This window comes from Eretmochelys imbricata, chromosome 2 (assembly GCF_965152235.1).
Source record: "Eretmochelys imbricata isolate rEreImb1 chromosome 2, rEreImb1.hap1, whole genome shotgun sequence".
NCBI classification, from domain to species: domain Eukaryota; kingdom Metazoa; phylum Chordata; order Testudines; family Cheloniidae; genus Eretmochelys; species Eretmochelys imbricata.
The window spans coordinates 235,025,612-235,052,721 of NC_135573.1; the positions used below are offsets into that span (position 1 = coordinate 235,025,612).

The following is a 27,110-nucleotide window of genomic DNA, read 5'->3' on the forward strand; positions in this document are numbered from 1 at the left end:
GAAAACTACAGCTTTGCTGGAGTATTGCCAAATGCCTGTCAGATCTAGTTGTTGAATCCAGTGATACAGAATGTGACAGCTCAGATAGAGAATTATTCTAATTTTCTTCTTGCATTTTTTTCTTTTTTCCTCCTCATTGCAAATACTTTGAAGCACAAAATTTTGCTTTGTTTGTGGATGTTTGGAAATTCAATGCTAATTAATGTAGCTGTATTTTGTTAACTGCACAGGACCATAGAGAATTGAAATGCAATATCTTTCACACTTGTTTATCCATCATTTTAGCTTTTTGTTTCATTTTATCTGATGCAGTTTAGCCATATAAAAATATTTGCATTTCCCTTGTGGAAATAATTAAGTTTATTTATGGCTCTCCAGCAGTACCTGGGAGGCATGTGGGATTTTCCTTCTCTAATATGATTTACTGCAGTGTTTTGAAAGCAAAGAGCTGATATGGTCTCTGCCTTCAGAGATGTGGGGACAATGAGTGGTTATTTATCCTAAGGCCTACTAACATTTCTAAATGCTATGAACAAATATTGAGCAATACCAAAATATGGAACGGTTAAACACAATTTGCAAACGAATATTTTTTTGCTGCACTGAAATTTAAAATTAGTAGTACAGAAAAGTGCTTAATTAACAAAGGCCACAGTTAGGGGTAGAGGAGGCATAAGATCAGACTGAAGACTATTGGGGAAGATGCTTGCAAAACACTTGCCTGCACTCTGTAGTAGTACTTCAGTTTGCACTGTTCATTTCTAGCTTTCTCAGGCACTAAGTGGACTCTCAGATGTTTTAAGGAGAAAATTTACAACAAAAAGAAAGTAAATTTCTAAACCCAAAGGTGGTTATTAAAGAGATCACTACTGAAACATCGAAGTAGCTTGGTTTGATGCATGCTGCACTCACGTTTAGTGGAAAATGGTGACTGCAGAGGGAGAGGGAGAGAGATGTGGTTCCCTGGTCCCTGTCTGTCTTGCTCCGGCAGAATCAAGAGCAGCAGGGAGTGTGCTCTAACTTCTGACACTGCTGTAAGCTGCTTCATGGAATTTATGCTTGTGATAAATGAAGCGGGGGGAGAGGGAGGTAGCTCCCTTTTATGGACAGCCAACCAGCCAGCTAGCTATAAAATTCGTCATAGTAGCTGTTCTCTACTTGCTTTACCTGTAAAGGGTTAACAAGCCCACAAGTAAAAGAAAAGGAGTGGGCACCTGACCAAAAGAGCCAATGGGAGGGCTAGAACTTTTTAAAATTTGGAAAAAAAAACTTCCCTTTGTCTGTGGTTGTTCCCCAGAGAGCAGAGGTACAGAGCAGCAATGCTGTAAGCAGCTTTAAGCCAGGTATGATCATAAATCTTTAGATCATACCTAGAACTACTTATCTGGAACTCCCAAATGTGTAAGTAGATCAGGAATGTTTAGAAAGACGCGATTAGGGTTATTTCTGTTGATTTCTTGTGGCTAATGGACTCCTCTGTGCTAACCCCAGATGCTTTTGTTTGCTTGTAACCTTTAAGCTGAAATCCCAAGAAAGCTATTTTGGTGCTTAATTTTTGCAATTACTCTTTTAAAATCTAGCAGAAGCCTATGTTCCAGATGTATTTTCTTTCTTTTTTGTTTTAATAAAATTTACCTTTTTAAAGAACAGGATTGAATTTTTGGCATCCCAAGAGGTTTGTGCATGTTGTTTGATTAGCTGGTAGCAACAGCTAATTTCCTAATTTCCTTTGTTTTCTTTCTCTGCTCTTCCCCGGGTGGGAGGGTGTGTGTGTGTGAGGGGTGAAAGGGCTTAAGGGTACCCCACAGGGAGGAATTCCCAAGTGCTCCTTCCTGGATCTCAGGGGTTTTTTTTGTATTTTGGTGGTGGCTGCATTTACCAAGCCAAGGTCAGAAAAAAGCCTGGAGTGGCAAGTATTAATTTTTAAAATCCTTGCGGGCCGCCATCTTCCGCATTCAAAGTGCCAGAGTGGGGATTCAGCCTTGACGATGCCAATGGGGTGGGCAGAGTAGGAGGAGCTTGACTCTACTATGCCCCCTTTCTGCCTCTGCACCGACTCCTACATCCTCCATCCTCTCTCTCACAATGGGGATGGGAATAGGGCAGCCTGTGTAGGAAGCAGCCATGCCAGAACTTTTAGTGGACTGGAAAATCTGATTTTCTGGAGACCTAACCCTTATTTAGAACAGGAGTAGTGCATGTATGGGGAGCAGAAGCTCAGATTCAAATTCTCTGAAGAAGAGCATGCCTGTGTGTGGATCAGAGTTACACAGTGAAACATACTTATCAGTGTAGTGCCATCACTGATGCCTTAAGATGTATTAGACACCTTAATGAATCAACAAGTTGATGATTCAGGTGTTGGGGCTGAACATGGAGTCACCGGGAAGTTTTCTGCAAACTATATCCTAGAGGGACAGCTCAGTGACCATCAGTTGTGACTTTGACTCTTGCTTTCTTGGCTAAGGAAAGAGAATTGAGAGCATGTGGAACCCATGCTAATGGAGATCAGCAACACTTCCTTGAGGAGTAAAATCAACCTTCCACCCTACAGCATGCCATAATTTGCCCATCACTTGAAACAACTGGCCTGTCCGTCGACCATCCATTATCTAGCCTCTCATTCTGGAGTGGGCTAACTGAGAATTTTCCATCTCCACCAAGATACTGCCAATGTTCTGGACACCCTCCCAGTCAACCTGGGACATGGAACAGAGAAATCATTTGAAGCTTGCCATGGACAAGGGCCTGGACCTCCCCACAGCAGCTAGTACAGTCAACTGTGTAATAGTGACGTCCTGCCTCAAAGATATGATGGATGGGGAAGAATTGGTCAGGGAAGTAGAAGTGGCTGGCAACCTTGGCTGCAGTGACCATGAGATGGTCGAGTTCAGGATCTTGACACAAGGAAGAAAGGAGAGCAGCAAAATACGGACCCTGGATTTCAGAAAAGCAGGCTTTGACGGCATTAGGGAACAGATGGGCAGGATCCCTTGTGAGGCTAATATGAGCAGGAAAGGAGTCCAGGAGCTGGGCAGCACAGTTTGGGGAGGAGGTGAGCAGCCCTCAGTGGTGAAAGAACAGGTTAAGGACTATTTAGAAAAGCTGGACATGCATAAGTCCATGGGGCTGGATGCAATGCATCCGAGGGTGCTGAGGGAGTTGGCTGATGTGATAGCGCAGCCATTGGCCAATATCTTTGAAAACTCGTGGCGATTTGGGGGAGGTTCCGTATGATTGGAAAAAGGCAAATATAGTGCCCGTCTTTTAAAAAGGGAAGAAGGAGGATCTGGGGAACTACAGACCGGTCAGCCTCACCTCAGTCCCTGGAAAAATCATGGAGCGGGTCCTCAAGGAATCCATTTTGAAGCACTTGGAGGAGAGGAAGGTGATCAGGAATTTGTTCCCAGAGGATGTTGTGAAGGCCAAAATTATAAGTGGTTTCAAAAAAGAATTTGATAAATTCATGGAGGATAGGTCTATCAATGGCTATTAGCCAATACGGTCAGGGATGCAACCCCATGCTCTGGGTGTCCCTAAGCCTCTGACTGCCAGAAGCTGAGAGTGGATAATGGAATGGATCACTCAATAATTGCCCTGTTCTGTTCATTCCCTCTGAAGCACCAGGCAGTGGTCACTTTTGGAAGACAAGATACTGGGCTAGATGGACTATTTGTCTGACCCAGTATGGCCATTCTTATGTTCTTCTGTTCTAATTTCTGACACACCAGTTTTGGTTCACTGATTTCTGGTCCTGTATTTCTCTTGTTTATCAGACATGATTTTGACACAGTTCTTGAATTATGTCACCAGACTTTTTTATTTGTAGTAATTTAATCATTCTGTCTCCCTTTTGCACCTTTTCCCATCAAGGTGTATTGTTATAGGTTATTGTGACACTTCATGAATTTTCACGCACTTCCATACTTGAGCTCACAATTAGGGTAAATTTAGGATCAAAATATAGGGTCAAATGTAAGGTTTCAGTTTTTGTCTACAAACCCTCACTGGGCTCAAGTTATTTGAGTGGACAAGGCCAAGTTTCACTGAAAGCAACCTTTGCTCAGTTGAAATGTGGTACAGCTATATCCTGCATAAGCTGTGAGTTTTCTATAGAGCCACATAGCATTGGTATGTCTAGACTTCCAGGTGGAGGTGTCATTCTCAGCTTCAGGAGATGTACTCGCTCTAGAGCTGATCAAGCCAGCTTGCTAAAAATAGAATGCAGCTGTGGCAGTGTGAGCCGAGGGAGGGGCCAGGTGCCCCAAACATGTGCCCATCCAAGACCCTAGGCATATACTTGGCTGGCTAGCCCCTCCCACCACTCACGCTGCCATGGCTATACTCTATTCTTAGTGCATTAACTTACCCAGAGTTAGCTCAGGTATGTCTCCTTGAGCTGGGAATCAACCCTCCCCAGCTTGACATGTAGACATGTCCTATGAGCCATATAGTCTCCTCGACTGTAAGGTCAGAAGGCATCATCATGATCATCTAGCCTGACCTCCTGCACATTGCAGGCCACAGAACCTCACCCTCATGAAATAGACCCCTAACCTCTGGCTGACTTACTGAAGTCCTCAAATCATGGTTTAAAGACTTCAAGTTACAGAGAATTCATCATTTACACTGGTTTAAACCTGCAAGTGACCCATGCTGCAGACGAAGGCGAAAACCCCCCAGGATCTTTGCCAATCTGATATCAACCAGTTTCTCATCCCAGGTGTCAGTTCATGGTTCAGTCTTATACTGATTAATTTTATGAATAAGAGTTCAAACACTAGTACTGGGGACACTCTCTACTTCATATTGGAGACCAAGTTACTCGATGGGACAACAACAAACATTTGATAAATGGTTTTCTGGGGTTGGGTGGTATTTTGTGACAAAAGGCTAATTGTGAGGAGGTGAGAAAATGGTTGTACCCCTGTTCTAAAGAATTTGTACATGGAGACACCTGAAATTGCTTCATAGGAGGGGTGAAGTAATGAACTGGATTTATTATGCATTTTCTTACTAGTTTGTGTTGTTTCTCTGCATATTAATGTAGTCATTAATGTAATATGTCAGTATTTTAAAATATCTTTAATAAAATAATTTAAAAGAACGTGCTCATGGAAATCACAGTTTACTTTTCAACTGGTTTCAGTTTGCAGCTAGGTTTGAGAATAGAGCGACGGGTCTATTTGTGTACTGATTTTGGGGACTATTCATTCTTGAGTAGAAACAAACAGAAGAGGAGAGATTCTAATAGAGTCTGCTGTAACTTCCACTAGGGTACACACATTTATAGATTGGTAAAAGTAGATCTCAGCAATCAGAGGGGAAAGGTGGTAAAGTGATCAAGGTGGTGATAGGCACGTGACATCTCAGTTTATCTACATATATACTTTAAAGGGAACTTGTGACAGATATAGCAATTTGCTGCAATATCTTTGTGGGAATCATACCATATTAAGTTTATGTATCACTGTGGGCCAGGGATTGCAAGTAATTCCATAGGAGAGCAGGACCACAGCCCACTAAGAACAATCAGGGGTGATTAGGCAAATTCACTTAGGTTGTAACACCTTCCAAGAGGTACTACTGCCTAGACATATTTCCATATACTAGTTCAAACTAGCTTCTCTAGAAACCAGCAGACAAAGAAAGGACTTGTGGATAAATACCCTGAAGCTTAAACTAACTCAGTATCTTCTTTCTGATCCAGCAAAGAGACAGGATCTTCTGTCTAAGGAAAGCCCCAATCCTTCATGGGAAGGGTTGGGAGAATTTGACCTATTCATGGGTGTGCTTGTTCTGAGCAAAGAGATGCTATGAACTTGTAACCACAGAAAATCCCCTGTGGGGTTTGAAGGACTAGTCATTTATCGGACCCTTTGTTGGAGTTGGGGTGATCTCTGGTAAGCTTATTAGCATGCGTATAGGTTATTTTCTTGCTTTTAATGGTTTTTTTGGTAATGCTTTCACCTGAAGAATAAATGTGCTTACTTAGAAAGAGCTGTGTGGTAACATAACGGGCAATTATACTAGTTCCTAGCCTCAGAGGAGAAGGCAAAGCAGGCCTGGTTAAACAGAGAATTCACAATGTAGTCAAGGAACTGAGCAGCCTGAAAATACCCTAGTCAGGAGGTTTCAGAGTAACAGCCGTGTTAGTCTGTATTCGCAAAAAGAAAAGGAGTACTTGTGGCACCTTAGAGACTAACCAACAGCTCACTTCATCGGATGATGTAGCTCACGAAAGCTCATGCTCAAATAAATTGGTTAGTCTCTAAGGTGCCACAAGTACTCCTTTTCTTTTTGCGAATACAGACTAACACGGCTGTTACTCTGAAACCTGTAATTAGATTGCATTTACTCTCTTGGTTGACAAGTGGCAATGGCTTTGATGGAATTCTCCCAAGTGAACAATGTTCCACACTACGTAGTTTGACTGAGGTGGCAGTCCCTTCTCAAACATCTTCCAGGGCAGAGTGTAGGAGGGGCATTCAGAGGTTCATATCGCTTAAGACCATAAGGGACCATTAGGTCATCTAGACTGACCTCCTGTGTAACACAGGCCATAGAATTTAATCCAGTTACTCCTGGATTGAGCCCAGTATTGCTGGATTGAAGCTGTAAACCAGGAGTCCTCTGGTCACTCCCATTCACTCTTCATCTTAGTGAACATTTTACTCAGAATTATTACGTTTTAAACAAGAAGTAAATTCATTTCAAACAATCCAAAAAAACCCTAATGAGAGAGGGGAAAATGTAAATGTTAACCAGATGTCAAATCTGTTGTGGTGGCAGCAGCATATAACTGGGGAGGGAGAAAAAGAAAACAAGACAGGACACTTTCACTGGCACAAACAAGGGAACAGAGAAATAAAACTCTGAAAGCAAGTGAGCACACAGACAAAGCAGCAAATGAACAAACAGTACACAAGACCAACAGTATCTCACTGGAGAAATAAATAAGCAAAAGTCTAAACAAATGCTAACAGCAAAAGCAGATGTAACAAAACAATCAGCTGATCGGGGAGGGTGGGGGGAGCTCAACTAACATTGCATGCAAGTGGAAGAAAATTCCACTGGGCTTTATCCTAAAACACCTGATTACTGTGCTAGTTAGAGATGACTTGATTAATTTTACAAGCAATGGAGCTGTCAGGGATTGTTTCTGGTGGGGTTTGGATTTTTTTTCTTTTAAAAGGTGAGACCAGACAAGCATGATTGTACTCAGGGTGGTTACCCTGTCTCGCTGTTTGTGCTGCTGCAGCTGTACTTCTGTTTTTAGTATGCTAGCTCGATTGAAGCTAGGGTGAGTATCACGTTCTGGGGTTACATTACCAGACTGGTAAGGGGTTACATCACCACTTGCCCTGTAACCCCAAGTGCCTTAAATGCTCGGATGTGGCTCACAGCCTGGACATTGGCAGCCAGCAAACAAGCACGCACTGAGTGTCTGTGTGCTAAGCAGCTCTGATTCAGCAGCTCTGATTCCAGCAGCCTGCTTGTTACACCCCAGCCACAGTCTGGTATCCACCAACCTCGGTTACATCTGGGAAGATGACCCCATCAGTCTCCAGTCCCAAATTTTCCCCAAACCATGCGCTCTTCAATGTCCTACCCTTTCCTGGACCATTCAGAGGAATGATAAGGTTAGTTTGTTATGCCTCTAAAAAGACAAAATGAACAGCTTCTTATTTTAACTGGAGATAACACTCAATTCAATTCAAACACAGCACAGGGTTGGTTTAAATTTAAAGTAAAATGAGTTTAGTAACAAATGGAGATAGGATTTTGAGTTCAGGCATAAAGGATGGAGTTAGAAATGTCTACAAGCAAATAAAAGTGAAAAACAATTTCTAGAGACTAAGACTTAACAAAACTATAGTGTTGGTTCAAGGTAAGATTCTTACCACACTTCCTTCTAGCACAGGAGTGGGCAAACTTTTTGGCCCGAGGGCCACATCTGGGAATGGAAATTGTATAGCGGGCCATGAATGCTCACAACATTGGAGTTGGGGTGTGGGAAGGGGTGCAGGCTCTGGGGTGGGGCTGAGGATGAGGGGTTTGGGGTGCAGGAGGATGCTGCAAACTGGGATTGAGGGGTTCAGAGGGCGGGAAGGGGATCAGGGCTGGGGCACGGGGTTAGGGCATGGGGAGAAGCTCAGGGATGCAGGCTGTGGGCAGCATTTACCTCAAGCGGCTCCTGGAAGCAGCAGCATGGCACTGCTCCAGATCCTATGCATAGGGGTAGCCAGGGGGTTCCGCTCTACATGCTGCCCCCTTCCCAGCCAATGGGAGCTACAGGGGCGGCGCTTGAGGAGGGGTCAGTGTGCAGAGTGCAGTGCCCTGGCTGCCTCTGTGTGTAGGAGCCGGAGCGGGGCCATGCTGCAGCTTCCAGGAGCCACGTGGAGCAGCCCCCGACCCTGCTCTCAGATTGGAGCGGGGCAAGCCCCAGATCCCGATCCCCAGCGGGAGCTCAAGGGCCGGATTAAAAAGGCTGGCGGGCCGGATCCGGCCCCCGGGCTGTAGTTTGCCCAACCTTGTTCTAGCAAGATGGCTCACTACTCCCTGGGTCAGGATCTCTAACAAAATTCTCAGCTCCTTTGTTTTCTTTGGTGAAAGATAGCTTGGAGTTCTTTGCCCCTCTCTTTAATAGCCCAGTAAAACTTTGAAATGCATTCTTCAGAAGGTTCCTCCCACCACCCCCAAAGTAAATTCAAGCTATGAGGAAGGTGACATGGGGTCTCTGGGTGAAGGAAGTTCCCTGCTGGTTTCTTCCCATGCTGGTTTTTGCTAAAATGCACATTGATCTGTTCCTGCATCTTCTACCCCTGCCATGATGCTATGCTGAGTGGTTGTTTCCTCCTCTTGTTGGCTTGACGGCCCTGTTTACCTTTTATGTAAATACATTAAGGGACAATGGGAGCGTATCTTGAAAGCACCTTCAAGGTGGCAGAACCACATTCCTTTGTCTAGGGTGGGGTAACTTCAGCTCTGTCTGTCAGACACACGTTAAGAACATAATTTCCAATAAGTTTGTAATTTTGCATTTGTCCTCCATACATACACCACACAACATTAATGATCAGTGTGTTGTTAGCTTTCTACTGATATCTGACATGACACCTTTTAGATACAGGTTATGACAATAGTGAGCTGGGGTACGCTGGAGCTTTTCAGGCTAGCTGAAACTCACTACTAGATACCAGTGAGCCCTGTGCCCATTTGCATTGGGATGCTGTTAGGGTTACCAGAGATATATCTACTTTTGCTGGAAATTACATCTTCCAGCTGCAGTGTAAATCTACCCATGGCACGCTGGTAACACTCCTTGCAAGTTGTGGCCAGTGTGTAGATAACTCTCCTGTCTTTATTGGATACACCAAATATTGATAGCGTGGTACAGCCCCATTAATAGTGTTCACACTGGCTCAACTAAAGAGGGTGCCATCCAGAGAAAGAGAAGTAGTTTTTGAGATAATGAGGGGAAAGACTGAAAAGTTCTTCACAGAAGAGTTGTTCACAGGGACGCTGTTAGAGGATTGGTTGTGTGAGCTCTTCTATAGCTGGAGGCCTCACAAGATAGGACTTTGAGTCCCTTTATCATCTCATAGTGCTGCTCTAAGTGATGCCCATCTCAGAGTGTTGCTCAGCTACCTTGTCATACACTAATGTATTGCATAAGTGGAAGGATGGTTCAGTGCTTAGAGTGCTTTCCTGTGCTGTGTGGGACCTGGGTTCAAATGCTGTACCCAAAAGAACTAACACAATCCGGGCATGCGTAAACAGGAATCTCTAGTAGGAACAGAAAGATTATTTTACCTCTGTATTGGTGTGGCTGCTGCTGAAATACTGTATTCCAGTTCTGGTGCGCACAATTCAAGAAGGATATTGATGTATTAGAGGGGGCTCAGAGAAGAGCTACGAGGATGATTAAAGAATGAGAAAACATGCCTTTTAGACTCAAACAGCTTACTCTATTTAGATAACAAAGAGAAGGTGGTGACTTGATTACAGTCTGTAAGTGCTTACGTGGAGAACAAATATTTAATAATGGGCTTATCAGTCTAACAGAGACAGATATAACAAGATCCAATGGCTGGAAATTAAAGCTAAACAAATTCAGACTGGAAATAAGGCATACATTTTTAACAGTGAGAGTAATTAACCACTGGAGCAATTTATCAATGCTCGTGGTGGATTCATCATCACTGACACTTTTTAAATCAGGATTGGATGTTTTTCTAAAAGATCTGCTCTAGGAATTATTCTGCGGGAGTTCTATGACCTGTGTTATTCAGGAGGTCAGACTAGCTGATCACAGTGGTCTCTTCTGGCCTTAGAATCTATGAATCCCTCCTCTACCACAGACCTTCAATGTGATCTTGGGAAAGTCACTTAGCCTCACTGTGCCTCAGGTCCCCATCTGTAAAAAGGGATAATAGCACTGCCCTACCTCACAGGGGTGTTGTGACAATAAATACATTAAAGATTGTGAAGTGCTCAGACACTACAGTAAGGGGGATGGTATGAATACCTTAGGTAGATGGCTGATACATTTTATTGGTATATATTGCCTTAGATCCAGGCACCTAGCGTATTAACTCACACCTAATGGTATGTGAGGTAGTCAGTTCTATTGTACAAGCCACTCAGTGTCCATTTACTTTGTGTTGTAAGACTGCATTGCTCTACTTAATGGGGAAAGTCTGACTTTCCTTTGTCTGCTGTACTGACAAAGAGCATATGTCTTAATCAAACCCAGCGTATGTTTCCTTTACTGAGACTTTCTAGAAACATGAACCAACTTGTAAAAGTTGTTTATATTTTATAAAAACTTACCAAAACTTTGATGTATGTGATCAGTTCACGTCAAACCTTTTAAATTACCAGATCTGTGATTACAGTAATTTTAATTAAAATAAAATGGAAACATTCCATGTAATGACTTCGTAATTGGCCTGTTCGAGTCTAGTTCCTGCTTATTTGCTCTTTAGATTATGGTAGAAGTGTGTCTGTGGAAAGCAATCTTGTAGAAGTTGGCTTTATGTATTGATTTTATAGTGTAATTTGAATTCACAGAAATCAGAGTACACGTATAATTTTAGTTCTGCAGCCATAAAAGACACTGCCAGCCCTTTTAGGCCTTTTAAGGACAGTTAAACAGGATGAATGACTTGCAAATTTAGAATCAACGTTGTTAATTGTATTTGGATATACATGTTTTTCTGTGTGTCTCTGTATGGAGTACTCTGCTAGATAAAGTCAGCAACAGCCATTACTTTAGGGAATGCAGTGCAGTAGGGGGAAACACTTAGAGGACAGCACAATGGATGATGATCCAAATCCAGCCAAAAGGACAGAAATAAATTAGATAAAACACTCACTCCTACAGTGATTGAATTTGGCAAGTCATTGAATGCGGGTCATTTATATCTAAAGAGAATGCCACTAGCATCTTAGCAATTGGTGGTTTAAATATTTGCATTCAGGATTGTATTTATGGCTTTATCAAACATTATATATTTAGTGAGAGAGAGATTATTACTTAGTTAACTGAAATAAAGCCCTCATATGTTGGAATCCAGTGGTATTGGTGTAAATTTAAGCTCTAGTTGTGGGTGGGTATATTGTCATCAGCACGTGCTGAGGGGTGTATTGAATTCTATGTAAATTCTTATACCCTTCATGGTGGAACTTCTGCTTTGCCCCTTCTCTGCCCACTGAAGGTGCTTAACTGCTTCCTGGTTCACAGAGGCCTGGGCCTATGCACCTACTCTCACAACTCAAAATGCTGTAATGCGTAATCATTTGTTATTTTTAAAAATTTGTTTGTGTCGTACCTGGCCAAAAAAAGCATTTAGATTTAGTGTATTTTATCAAAAACATAATGAGTTGCATGTTCCTAGATCCTATATAGTCAATATAGCTAATTAGTCCAATTTCTCACATTCAAAGGGCTTTCTTTAGCACCAGAAGGGCTAAAAAGAAAAAAAGAAGATCTTGTGTAATTGCCCCACCTCCATCTCAGCTGCTCTGGTTCCATCTTAATGGAGGCATCAGCTGAACGTGCAATAATGATTTTAAAAAGCGAATAAAATATTGGACTATCTCGAGCAATTCACAGTGATGGGCCAAATCCTCAATGTGCATAAATCACTGTGGTTCCATTCATGTTAATATGAGGGTCTGGCGCAATGTATAGATCTTTTCTCAGTTATCCCTGAACCCAGTTTGTGTGAGTAACTTAAGTAATTCTTTCTAATGTGCATTACTGTGCAATTGTCCACACTGAAGTTCATCTACTGTCCTACTATCCAGTAACCTAAAGCCCTAACTCTGCTATGATGGTTCTCGGGGTACCCAGGAACTCTAAGTCATCTTGTTGCCCCCTGCCTCCAGCATGAGGGAGACTCTCTTGTGCTTAACTTACTGTCAGCTCCCGGCCACCATCACCCTGTTACGCACCCAAGCGCTCTCCTCTGGGCTATGCCAGCCCTTTTTTTGCTTTGTCGGTTGACAATAGGTGCACTACAGTCCTGGAGCCCCTTCAAAGCATTCTCTTGTAGTGTTCAGTCCCATATCCACTGAACACTCACGGAAATATCAGGGCTGCTGCCCCCAAGAAAACAATGTACACACCAGCTTGTATGATTCAGTTCAGGATCAGCACCTTGTTTAATATCATAAGAACATAAAAATGGCCATACTAGGTCAGACCAATGATCCATGTAGTCCAGTATTCTGTTTCTGATAGTGGCTAGTGCCTGATGCTTCAGAGGAAATGAACAGAACAGGGCAATTATTGAATGATCCATTCCCTGTCATCCAGTCCCAGCTTCTGACAGTCAAGAGGATTAGGGACACCCAGAGCACAGGGTTGTGCCCTGATCATCTTGGCTAATAGTCACTGATTAACTTATCCTCAATGAAATTATCTAATTCTTTTTTTAACCCACTTTTGATTTTGGCCTTCACAACATCCCTTGGCAGCGTGTTCCACAGGTGTTGTGTGAAGACATATTTCCTTCTATTTGTTTTAAACTTGCTGCTTATTAATTTAATTGGGTGACCCTGGTTCTTGTGTTATGTAAAAGGATAAAGAACACTTCCTTATTCACTTTCTCCTCACCAGTCATGATTTTATAGACCTCTATCTTATCCCCCCCCTTATTTGTTTCTTTTCTAAGATGAACAGTCCCAGTCTTTTTAATCTCTCTTCATATGGAAGCTGTTCCATACCCCTCATCATTTTTGTTTCCCTTCTCTGTACCTTTTCCAATTCTAATGTATCTTTTTTGAGATGGGACAACCAGAACTGCATGCAGTATTCAAGGTGTGGGTGAACCATGAATTTATATAATGGTATTATCATATTTTCTGTCTTATTATCTATCCCTTTTCTAATGGTTCCTAACATTCTGTTAGCTTTTTTGACTGCCACTGCATACTGAGCAGATATTTTCAGAGTGCTAGCAGTTAATTTAGACTCCATCATTTGTATGTATCGTTGGGATTAGTTTTTCTAGTGTGCATTACTTTGCACTTATCAACACTGAATTTCAGACCACACTTACATATATTCATATGTGAAAACACAGATAAATTTATTACCACAGATTCAACAGTCAAGAAATAGTGAGTAAGGACACTGGAAACAGAAGGTTATATATAAAATAAAATCATAACATGCTTTCTAGAGACTAAACTTAACTGGTTACTCTATTATCTAATGACAGGTTTCAGAGTAACAGCCGTGTTAGTCTGTATTCGCAAAAAGAAAAGGAGTACTTGTGGCACCTTAGAGACTAACAAATTTATTTGAGCATAAGCTTTCATGTAGCTCACGAAAGCTTATGCTCAAATAAATTTGTTAGTCTCTAAGGTGCCACGAGTACTCCTTTTCTATTATCTAAAGAAGTTTATCTCACCCAAAGTCTTTTCTACAGTGTTTCACCAAGATTGGTTGAGGTCCAGTTTTCATGTAAACGCACTGCCCATTTACTTCCTAGGTGCAGGATAAGGTGGTGTTGTCTTTGCCTTCTTTTTATATCCCCAAAGTTCATTGTCTGTCTTCAGAGACAGGATATCTCCCCTCCATGGTTTGTTTTTCCTGTGTGCTCTTCCCTGTTGACTTCACATCTCTTTTTGATAACTTTGTATGTTAATAGACATCCATTTTGTTAGCTTACAATGCCCAATTAACATCTCAACTGAGAGACTGGTGAATAAACCATCTTTTGTTTGACAGAAAACCTGTTTCTTCACTTCTCCTGTGATATAGAATTTAAGAATATAATTTCAGTACATAGACATAACTCCTTATGTAGTATGTGTACATACATTTCACAATGGTAGCAATGACCAGTGTGACCCAGGTTTTTATGTAAGGCCTCACATGACATTCTTTGAGCCAGAATGTACATACCACAATCAGGATATTCTATAACCCTCTTGCCAGTTGGAATTAAGGAGTTCACATTCTCAGAGGGCTATCCACAAGTATAAAATTAAACATCTGTGTATGTCTTTACAGGATAAGAACCTAATGTTGTATGATCCTTATGGAATTCACAACCCTCACTAGTTTTGATTAACCTAAATAACTTTGCTTTGCTAACAAGCTTTGCAATTTTAATTCCTGGTTCATTCACCCCAAAGTCCAAAGACTTTTGAAAGTCCAAGTAAGTAAAATGAACCAATTGTTTATTATCTACTGTTCATTAAAACTTTTTCAAATAATTCTGTTGTCAGAGAGGCACAAAAGTTGGGCTAAATTTGTTTGTCGCATCCATTTAAATGCTTTATAACTCTGTATAAAGTATGGAGGGTCATGCTGTGACAGTCATTCCAGAGGAAAATATAGAAGTATTTGAACATTTAGTATAAAACTCCTTAATCAAAGAAGTTGCTTGGCTTGTCAGCCTGTGGGAAAGCAACAGTGTCCAAAGAAGCTGCATTATTTCAATATAGATATTTAATGATTCCCGAGAGTGGAAGAAATACAGATTTCTTCCTAACACAGGAAGGCATAAAGTATTCCCTCCAGAAATCAGGGAGATAGAACAAGACTGTTTTATTCACTCGGGATGCAAAAGTCTCCATGTTCTTTTTTTCCCCTTGCCCCTTACATACTATTGAAATACTGTGTGGATTTATCTTATATTAAGGGAGTGCACTGGGGAAACCTAAAATCTTCAGACTGGATTACATGGAAATTAAAATTTCAATAGGTATTAATGCATGTTCCCTGATGCTATATGCAAAAGCAGCTAAAATGATAAATACATAAAATATGAATTAAAATATCCTAGCACACAGGAAAGTGATTATATTAAAAGTACTTCCAAAAAGAGAGTGCTTTTGGACATGTAAATGGGGAGGAGACAGATGGATGCAGAAGTCCATGGTTATCAATATCCATGCCTTAGGGAGCACCATATAAAGGATTCATCACCTTCTGATTAGAGGCACAAACGTGAACCCCTAAAAGGCATGAAATATCAGAGCACCGAAATCTGTTAAGAGATTTCAGTTTTATTCAGTCCCTCCCTAGTGAGTTCTCTAAAATTCAGCAGATTCATCTCAGAATATACCATTTTATAGGCAGCTTGTGTAGAAAATCATAGGGCTGCTGGAATATGACCACAGGTGACCATTTAGTGCACAAATGTCCTTTTACACCTCTACACTGGATGCAAATGGTTGGTGAAACATTGCTAGAAGCCCTACTGAGATCCCACCTACACTGCCATTTTTAATCATGTTGTAACTTTAGTTGGCTAACATCATTGAAATTTATAGTACAGGCCAGACGAAAATGTGTTCCAAAAGGGTTAAACACAACTAGGAATGAACATTTGTATCCTGCCTGCACTAGGATTTCCAATGGTATTACTTAACTTGTTCAAACATGTTTTAAAATATTAGTGTAAACAAGATCCAAGAGGCAATTACAGTAGTCATGGTTCATGGTCAGAAGATTATGTATTGTGTCTGCAAGTTCACCACAGGAGAAATAAGGGTGCAGTCTGCACAGACTGCACAGTTGAATGAAAACACTTTTGTACTATATCCAACATGTAGCTTTCCAGGGAAAAGATGTTGCTGAAAATAATGCCAAGGTTCTTAACTTTACTATTTCTGAACATTCCTCTGCAGTAAATGAAAATTCTTTCCTTTGTGGGTAAAAATCTTGCCCATAATATATATACATTGAACAACACTGTAGATATCTTAGATCCTTTAGACACATGGCACTTCAGTTGCTTGGTGGTGAAATACAAATACAAGATAACTACAGACTGTTTTCTTTTCAATATTATAGGTATAGAATCACAGAAACGTAGGGCTGGAAGGGAACTTGAGTTGGGTTAGTTGGGCTCTCCCTAGAGCTCTAACAAAAACTGTGTAGGCAGCATTTTGAAGTTGAAGCTTGGGCTGGAGCTTGGGCTCTGAAGCCTACCCCCATCCTGGGCTTCAAAGCCCAAGTTCCAGCCTGAGCCACAAATTCAAATCGCTGTCTGCACAGCTATTATCATGCTAGTGCTAGCCCCTCTAACCCAAGTCTGTTGACCTGGGGTGGGAGGTTTGCTTCGCAGGCTGTGTAGGCATAACTTATGTGGCTGAAGCATCAGCTGTGCTCATTCATATTAAAAGCTGCTGAAGTCTTGCATGACCGAATGGCTCCCTGACTTCAGCTGAAAGCCAGTAAGAGATCATTCATAACCCCTAACTAATGCAGTCTCAACCTTCAAAAAAGGCCTTAATCTTGACTTACCTCATGTGTCATTGGTATGGAGAGGCACCCAGAGCTGCAGTACTATTATATTCTTGGTTATCTTTCTTAAAAACAGGAGGTTTGACATGGGTAATAGTTGGAAAACACTGCAGCAGCCAGAGAAGCATTCTTGAAGTGGACCTCCATATTCTTACAGATGCTAAATTAGGCATTGCTAGTGCCTGTCAATAATGGCGCCATGGGACAGCCACTGGCTTTGAGCAGCCATAGCTGCAAAAAACAATTTTTGTCGGAAATGATGTTAAACTCAGCTCCAACTGAGTTAGGAGCCATTGGGTTTCATAATACAAAGGCATAGTAAGAACTGCCCAGTCTTTCAATCTATCCCATGAAGTACATCAGACACTTGTCACAGTGATCAGCTGATGTAACTATTATTGATAGAAGGGAATCTCAGTTAGTCAGCGTCAAGGGGGTTTTTGAGTCCAAGGCTGGCAGTTTTGCCTAGTGACAGTACTCTGGATGGTGAGAGTCAGAGGCCGCCTTGTCTAGTGGCAGGGTTCAGCAGCTGTATTCAATGACTGTGTCGCCCAGTAACGAGAGTCAGTGGCTGGGGGTAGGGAACTCCAAATCTTCCCTGCTCCACTGGGTTCCAACCCAGGGCTGTTCAAAATAATGGTCCAGATACATGGCCTAGGGACAGGTGCCCTTACGCCTGTTCCTTCGATCACTGCCTACTCCTACTTCTGTTCCTTCATCTGCACCACGGGTCTGTCTTGGGATCCCCCTGGGACTCCTCTTGGGTCACTCCCTGGAGCATCTTCCCCTCTCTGTAGTGACTGGTTGTCCTTGGCCTCCATGGTTGAAAGGTCTGCAGCAGCTTGACTGTGAGCCCCAGTGGCTTCTCTCCAGGAGGTTGTAGCACCCAACTGCTCTCCTGCTCAGACAATGCAGACTGAGCTGAGCTGCTTCCTTTTGAGCTCTCCCTGCACTGGGAGCATGCTCAGCAGTGGGTGAGGGGGTGTGTCTTTCTGTGCCCAGAGCAATTCCTTAACCCTTGGGGAGTTGGTATGTCCCGTCACAGTCATATTGTGAACTCCCTGAATGAGGGCATCTGGAGAGTTCCTTGCAGAGTCTTTGGCCAAGGGAAAAAAAGGATCCCTTGGCCCCAGTTCTTCTGTAAAACATTTTCAAAAAGTCTTTAAAAATTACTGTCTTATTTACAATGGATATGGTGGTACCCAACCAAAGCCACAGGAGAGATTTGCATGGCAGGTTGATTCCAGGCTATAAAAGAATTTTCTTAATAGGAAGCAAGGGGATTTTTCAAAGGGCCCTTCTGCCATCCTGCCTCTCCGCGGAGAGACAGCCTACCATAAAATTGCCTTGTTTGAAAGAAAAACAATGGGTTTTACAGAGTGATTTATGACAAAATGTTGGATGAAGTAGGTAGTTAAGGAAATGGGAAATGCAGTGTCTACATTTTATCCTATTATATAAGCTGTAGATTACTGTATATAAATCATTTAACTTATTGGAACAAGATTTATAGTGGGAGGAGAAGATTGATCAATTTTTATTTTTTTTACTTACAACAATAAGCAAATGATAATGGGAACATAATGATTAGGCCTCAAAGTGCCATAGATAGGATTAAGGGGTACAGTACTTGGCTAGATATAGATTCCTTAAAAGTGAATGACTGAATCAGCATTCTCATACAAAAGTTGGGGGAAATAAAGTTATATTCCTTCATTCTAAAAAGCCACTTTTGGTATATAATAAAATTTTAGAATATTCATACATATTACAGAAGCCGGGTTATTGGTATTAAATATGCATGTGAAAAGGTTTGAAGGACTATTTGAAATCCAAACAGAACAGACCAAATTCTGCCCTTAAATTCATCATTGCAACTCCCATGATCTGAATCAATGCATGTACGTTTAAAGGTAAAACTGGGCATTAGTAAATGCTATCTAAACAGTTTTGTGTTAAACAACATTCAAAACTGAAGAGGGAATGATATTTTATGGTTGAAATCAATTAAAATTTAACTACTGTATCAGGATTAATAATATTTATAGGTAATTATTGTGCCAGGCCCTGTGCAGACAAGTATGAAGGTTTCTTTCCTAAATAGCTCAGAACCTAAAGAGAAAATGATTAATATTTTCTAATGTCATGCATCCTTTTCTGTTTTCTAGAGCATCAGGGCTTCAGGCCTGGTTCTTTTGGAAACCATCCTTTTTGGATCACTCCTCCTGTACTTCCCGGTGAGTTATGTTGTTATTTTTAAACTGATTTTATTGCCAAAGTTTTAAAACACAAGCAATTTGGTGATAAATACAGATATCAAAACTATGTACATACTAGGTAAGTTAATACAATTATTTTAATGTACTGTGTTCAGTAAGTTCTCTTAACTTTTTGGTATTTGTAATAATTCCAAGCGCAGGGAGTACTATAGAGAGAATATTGCAAATACACTAAATAGTGATATTTTTAAAAAAATGGCGGGGTGGGGGGAAAGGGGATAATGGAAACTTTCTGAGGTTGCCTATTGTATGTTCCCAGTTGAACAGAATATCAAAAGCTGGAAACTAGGTCCTCTACTGTACTTAAAAATGACAAAAATGTCAAGTTTGTGTATAAAGAACAAAGACTGAATATATCTAGTGCTTTCTGGAGTTTATTACAAAGCAGGGGAGTTATTTTAATGTTTTATTAAATATCTCTGAAATTGTGTGACATCTGGAATACCTTATGTTTGAGAATATGTGTTATTTATATATTGTAAGTGTAGTGTAAGTTTGGGAAGATGTGTTGTTATTTATATAGTGTAAGTGGGCAAAATATGGAACAACATAGTTCTGGTTCTTTTAGCTGGAATACTTAATGAATCAGTTGAGTTTTTTGGAATTTTTGAAAAGGGAGAACCAAGATATCTTGGTGCAAGTTTGTGGTCATGCAGTCTGAGGCCTAAGGAGTGGATGGAAGAAAGAAGGGTGGAAGTGGACGAAGTGGGAAGAGGATAGGAATCAAGAAGTGATGGAGGAGGAAATAGAGTTAGAGACTGCTTTGAATATGGTTATGTTCTAATTTATAGCTTTTCCCAGTGGTCAAATGCTTATATGGCTTTTACAGAGCTCCAGCTCATTAATGAGACCCTGGAAAGCAAAACACCCAGGCAAACATGTAAACAATTTGCAAATATGCAGTACTAAAGGAGGGGTGATAAATGCCATAATAAACACAAATCCCTCTGGAGTTTGTTTTCTAAATTGTTCAAAATTGTGTTACATTTTTTACTTTTAAGCTAAAAGAGCGTTTGTTAATTGCTAGGATAGTTTTATCTGGAATTTCATCTTTAATTTTGAGGTTGTTCGACAGATTTCATTTTTTAATGTTTTTGAGTTATGGACATCACCATTAGAAACTAATGAGGAACATGTTAAGGCCAGTCATGCAGTGCTTGGAACAGAAATATAATCATACTTAACACTTAGTTAATGATTCACATGTTCAGAGCATTGTACAAATGCTAATTAATTCTCACAATAACCCTTTGGGGTAAATAATTATTCCCCCCCATTTTACTGGGGATTGGGTCTGTCTTCACTTATGTGAGAGCAGCACCCAGGTGCTAGAGGACAAAATCGAATCCCAGATGAGGAAGAGATGAAATGATGTGCCTAAAATCCCACAGCTAATCAGTGTCAGAGCTGGGATTTTAGAATATCAGACCCTTTCTGACTCCCAGCCCTGTGCTCATTGCTTTAGAGTTTATTGCCTCACAGGCTGAATGTGAATGAAACCAGTACTTTTGGTCAGAGATCTAACAACCTTTCCACTCTCTAATACACAAGCTTATCCTCTCATCTCCTCCTCTCAGTCCATCTGTGTATCCCCTCTCTCTCCGAGAATCCAACCTTTTCCCAACCTTGTACTCTGACCCCTTATAGACTTGCCCAGGGCTAGATTAAAGGGTAGGCACCAGTAAATGTGGGTCTAGGGTCCCTACCACAGTGAGATGGTGAGTTCAGAATCCCTGCTTTAGTTTTAAAACAAAAATAAAGTAAGCCTCCAGCCCTCATAGTTATGAAAAGAAGCTTCAAAGTGTGAACTGGGTGTAACTGCTGCAGTTAGGAGTGTTTGAATCTGTAGAGAGCGCTCAGCCGAGGAAGGAAAGACAGTCACAAAAGCTGGGTAAGAAGCCATTTGGCCCGCCCACCCACCAGACCAGACCAGACCACGCCCCTGTTGCTTTTTTTGGGGTCAAGGAGGGAAGCCTGCTACTCTCCGGGGACTCAACTGCAGTTTTTGCCACTGCTGTGGGGAGAAAGCCACAGTCATCAGTTCAGTGGGGCAGGACCTCACAGATCCTCAGGGTTTCTGGGGGAAGAAGGATGAGTCCCCTGGCTACTGCAGCTGTCACCTTCTCCAGCCAGGTAGGTGGGGTGCAGGTCGGTGCCCTGCTACCCAACTAGAGCAGGAGGCTCTATGATGCGGAGTCCCAGCTCCTGATAAGGGAGTGGGGAGCATACTCTCCAAGTGGCTGAGGGAGGAAGGAGGCAGAGATACTGTCACACTTCCCATCAACCAAGGGGAGGGAAGACCCAGCTACTACCATCTCAAGCAGGAGGCTGGGCCAAAGTATAAGGGTGAGGCCATAGCAGAGAGTTCCCATGTAAGATATTCCTAAAGCCCTAGCTTGGCTTAATTAATCCCTGACCTTGCTGTGGCTCCCATCTGCTCACCCTAGTCTTTCCCCAGCCTTTTGTCTTGATCCCAGATCTTTTCCAAGAACCTTGTGTCCTGTTGATTGTTGCACATCTAGGAATGAAGCCACACTGGCTACGAAAGCTCCAGCTAGTTCAAAATTCAGCAGACAATGTGCGTAATCACACGGGTTGCCATGAGCGCATTGCTGCAGTGCTCTGCTCTCTGCACCAGCTCTGTATTGAATAGAGACAAGTTCAAAGTCTGTCCAGATTTTCTATGCCCTCCATGGGACTGTACCTGGTTACATAGCCGCCGACTCTGTGGGTGCTCCGCGGCTGGAGCACCCACGGTGAAAAATTAGTGGGTGCTCTGCACCCACCGGCAGCCAAGCTCCCCTCCCTCGCCTACTTCTCCCCTGCCCGAGCACACCACGTCCCCACTCCTCCCCCTCCCTCCCAGCGCTTCCCGTGCCTCTGCTGCCTAACAGCTGTTTGACGGCATTTAGCACTTTCCGGGAGGGAGGGGAAGGAGTGGGGACGCGGTGCACTCAGGGGAGGAGGCGGAGAAGAGGCAGGGAAGGTGCAGGAGGAGGAGGGGCAGGGGCGGGTGGAGTCGAGCACCCACCGGCCAGAGGGGAAGTTGGCGCCTATGCCTGATTACCTAACAGGTTGTTTCTCACTTTACAACAATAAGATCCCATGACAGCTACGTTCCACTGACAGTGAAACTCTGAACCAATGCAGGAGGCTTGTGAGATGGTGCTTTGAATGGAACTGGTCCTAGACTAAGTAACCCACTCTCATAATCATAGAATCATAGAATATCAGGGTTGGAAGGGACCCCTGAAGGTCATCTAGTCCAACCCCCTGCTCGAAGCAGGACCAATTCCCAGTTACAACAATATACAACAATGACCACTACTCACTCACTTTGTTCAGAGCTAAATGCAAAACTCATGATCAAGCTTCCTCTCTGCAATAGTTCTATACTCCCACACACTCTCTGGTGGGGCTCTCTTTCTCCCTCACATACACAACTGTGCTCTAATCAAGCTATTACTCCTACAGGCTGGGACAAATGAGAGAAAGATTTTTAAATAAATGGGAAAGGGGTTAGATACCATGGTAATGGGGGCCATCATAGAGCCTAGACAGATAAATGAACCATTATTTCGCCAGCTTTAAGAACATACTTCTGTAAGCTCACGGTAGAATTCTGCTACGAAACCTTGTTAAATAGGGAGAGACTGCCACTCTGGAGTGTGAATTATGGGATGTGTGGATTCTTGAAGTGTGAATTAATGAGGTTCTATTGTACGTACACCATATCCAAGCCTGTGCTCGCATGAACCTTTACGGAACACATAGCTGAATAAAAGATCGAGTGTGGGCTATAAAATGAGTGAATAACTTGTACCCAGATGGCACTTATACACATTTTAATTCATGCCAGATAGGTAGGATGTGGGATATTGATTATCACATCAGACCTAATTCACATATGTGCAGCTGCTGGTCTTCAACTCTTTTTCTGTTACATTGGATTTTTATTTATTTATAAAGGTCTAGGAATGTTTTTGTAATTCTGTGAATCAGAACAAATTGTTTAAGGAATTAATAGATCTGGGGAAAATGCACTTAAAACGTTGAAACAGGAGCAGAATTGTTTTTATTTCATAATTAAAAGACTGCAGTGATAATTGTTCTTCATTTTATATGTCAAGTGGATATTTTGTAGCATGACAATTAGTGAAAAGCTCAGCTTCTACTTTTAGACTTCCTGCCTAATAGGTTAAATTTATTTATCGGACTTTTTACTTCTTGTTTAGTACATCGCCATACTGTGCTCAACCAGCTCCATGCAGCTCCCCCTCTCCACTACATCTAAGGAAAATCAGGATTCTGAATCTCCTACGTTTATACCTCTCTTTGGCCTTGATTCTCCTTACATAGAATGGAGCTGGTGAGCTGGTTGTGGGTCCCTGATTCAACGAGATCTGGGTCCTTTTAAGGATTGGACATTCTGCAGCTCTGTTCCACCTTCCCCCATCACCCTGTGCCTACCCTCCCACCCCCATGTTTCCAACACAACTCCTACACAAACCTTTCTTTCCCTTCGATCAGGAGTGGTGGGGGACTGGCACAGGAGGCACTAGAGATGACTCTGCCAGCTTTCCACTGAGTGGCAGTGTCCCTGCACAATCAATATAAAATTCTGCCTATCTCCAGCCAGTTTAACACCACTTTGTGCTATCTGTATTTTCCAGGTAGGGACCGCAGTTCAGTAATGCCTCACATACACCTCTGTTGAAATCCTGTTCTTGCTTTCATATCCTTTCACCTTGACCATTGTAAATTTCTTAGCTAGGGCACCTCCTCTCTCACTGGCCAAGGACTTATGCCACACAATTTCCACACTAAATAACTCTACTGACTGTGTATTCACTTCAGGGTTAGGTTCAAAACAGCCTTCCTTATTTTTAAACTCACCTCCATAGACTTGATCATAAACCTGTTTGTGTCCCTTTACTCCCCACTGCTTATGCTTGCCTAATAATGGTCTCCTCCTCATCCATTAGCACAATACTTCTGTATCAGTGAGAGCATTCTCCTTGCACCTCCTGATATTTAGAGTGGCCTTCCTGCATCTCTGACTTACTCAATCTCTATTCATGTGAAAACAAAACATATTTTGTTACCCTTTGCATGTGTCTCCTACTTTTTCTCACCAGCTGTTACTGTTTTCACGTGTAAATTCTATAATCAGTTCAACAGGCAGTGTCTTTAGTGTGTCCAAGTGGCTGCCCTCAGTGAGAAAAATAGTAGGCTACTTTCTACCTGCTAGTGGAGTTACTTCCTCTAGCTCAAATGGATAGAGATTTGAGCTTTTAGGACTAGGTTCAACTAAAACGTCAGGGCCACATTTTCTAATGTTCAGCACTCAGCCAGGGCCAAATAATCAAAGGAGTCCAATACCCGTAGCTCTCATTGTGGCATTTATGGCCAGATTTTCAAAAGATTACAATTTTTGTAATCTTGGATGCTTATTTTAGGTAGGGTTTTAGGGGATGGTTTTTCCTGCCCTGGTCCCTCTCTGTCCCGGAGAGAACAACAAAAAGAGCGCAAAACAAAACCTCCCCCCACAGATTTGAAATGATCTTCTTCCCTTATTGGTCCTTTTGGTCAGGTGCCAACCAGGTTATTTGAGCTTCTTAACCCCTTACAGGTAAAGGAGGGATTTTATGCTACCCTTAGCTGTATGTTTATGACACTCACACTTTGTATTCTGCCTGACCCTGGACCTCCATGAGAGGGGCCAGTGAAGCAGAGATGCTAGGAAAGGGATTTTCTGAGTAGGAGGGACACACAAAAAACCAGGTAGACTTCCAGGGATTCTGGCAACTGGAGTCAAAATGTTACCAGGTTGACTTGTTCAGCAATTTTGAATGGACCCAAGTATTGATGATCTAATTTGGCAGATGGGCAGAAAGATCTGAGATGGTTAGCAGACAGCCAGACCTGTCAACCCACTCTTGGTGTCGATGCAACTTGGTGATCTCGGTCACCATAGTGTTTGTATGTTTCCTTGATGGCTTCCAGATGCTCTGTAAGTTCCTGGTGTACTTGATGAAGGTGGGTAATGAGGTCTATCACAGCAGAAACTTGCAAGTCTGCAGGTGTGATTAAATGGAGACAACGGTGAAAATGGACTGTGTCAGATGGAGGCATGGATGGAGTTATTATAAGCAAATTAATCCTAGGGCAGGAGAATGACCCAGTCATCTTAACTATAGTTAAGGAAAGATCAAAGGTATTGCTTGTGGATTTGATTTATCTGCTCTGTCTGTCCGTTGATCTGTGGGTGGTAGGCTGAGGAGGTGAAAAGTTCAGTTCCTAGGAGTTCATGCCAGAATCAGAAAGCGAATTGTGGGCTGTGATCAGGCGCTGTCCTAGTTGGCAATCTGTGGAGCTGAAAAGCATGGTTTAGGAAAAGGCAGGCTGTTTCCTAAGCATTGGGGAGAGAGCAAAAAAGAAATAAGATGCACCACCTTAATGAGAAGGTAAACAGCTACCAGGATGATCATACAATCTTGGGAGCAAGGTATTTCTACAATGAAGTCCAATGGGACCATGGACAAGGGTTGAGGAATGGTAGGCAGAGGCTGGAGTAGGCTGAATGGTTGAATGTGTGGGCACTTGCTCACACAGCAAAGGTCATAGGAACTGATATATTTTTTTTCATGTCAGTACTCTCCCGTGGCCACCAGAAACTTCATAGCCTCAAGTCCAGGGTCTTAACTGTGGCCTAGAGGGCTGGCCGCTTGTGTGGCATGGCACATTCTTAACATTTTGAGTCCTGACAGACCTTCTGGAATGTAAAGGCACTTCCTACCATACAGTAGATCATTGTGCAAGTGGAAACCTGAATGGGATGTCAGAAGTATCAAATGTTGACAGATTTTGGCTGCTTGTGGGTCTTCATGGAATAGAGTCCGAATAAGGGACATCAAATCCTGCTCTGTGGTTCCATGAATAAAATTAATGGTTGTAGCACAGTATTTTGGGGAGTCTTGTCTGCTGCGGTGTATTTGTCCTTGTGGGAAAGGGCATCTGCTTTCCCATTTCATGACCCAGGGCAGCAGGTGATGAAATGAAGTGGCAAAAAAAATGACCCATGGATCTAGATGTTGATCTAGATTATGGGCCATTTGAAGATATTCTAAGTTCTTGTGATCTGTGAGGACCTGGACTGGAGACTGAGTTCCTTCCAAAAGATGTCTCTGTTCTTTGAATGCCCTTTTAATTGTAAGTAGTTCCTTGTTCCAGATATTGTAATTCTTCTCAGCATGGCTTAGTTAATGTGAATAATACACACAAGGATGGAGCTGGTTTCAGGGGCCTGCATTTTGCAAAAGTATGGCCCCAATTACGAAATTCAAGGCATCTGCTTCCACAGTAAAAGAGTTGGTGGGATCTGTGTGCACAAGAACAGGAGCTGAAGTGAAGGCTTTCTTTAGCTGATTGAAGGCAGACTGTACTTCCACCAACCAGACAAAGCAAAGCCATTTTTTGAGGAGCACAGTTATCAGTGCTACAACTGGGAGAATTCTTTAGTGAAGCACCAATAAAAATAGGCAAATCCAAGAAACCACTGGATGTCCTTTACATCCTTTGGGATGCTCCACTGAATGATGACAGACACTTTCCATGGGTCCATTCTCAGGCTGTCAGTGGAAATTATATAACCAAGGAACTCGATAACGTCCTTGTTAAAGTCACATTTCTCTGATATAAAGGTGATGCTGCCAGAGTCTGTGGGGGAGGGATAGCTCAGGGGGAGGGATAGCTCAGTGGTTTGAGCATTGGCCTGCTAAACCTAGGGTTGTAAGTTCAATCCTTGAGGGGGCCATTTAGGGATCTGGGGCAAAAATTGAGTATTGGTCCTGCTTCGAGCAGGGGTTGGACAAGATGATCTCTTGAGGTCCCTTCCAACTCTGATATTCTATGATTCTATGAGTCTGTCAAAGGCAAGGCAAAAGTGTTGCTCATGTAGCTTCTGGTTTTCAGAGAAGACAAGAATATAATCTAATATGACCAGGACTTGGTGGTGATGGGGGATTTCAAATACACAGACATCCTTTGGGAAAATA

General features: G+C 42.2%; 1 protein-coding gene across 1 annotated transcript in view; it reads left to right on the forward strand.

The window, feature by feature from the left end:
* GPR158 (G protein-coupled receptor 158) overlaps positions 1 to 27,110 on the forward strand; it is a 306,727-nt gene that overhangs the window by 174,491 nt on the left and 105,126 nt on the right. The window contains exon 5 of the mRNA XM_077809468.1: positions 18,943 to 19,011. Within this exon, the coding sequence (XP_077665594.1) occupies positions 18,943 to 19,011 (69 nt within the window). The remainder of the gene's footprint in view (positions 1 to 18,942; positions 19,012 to 27,110) is intronic.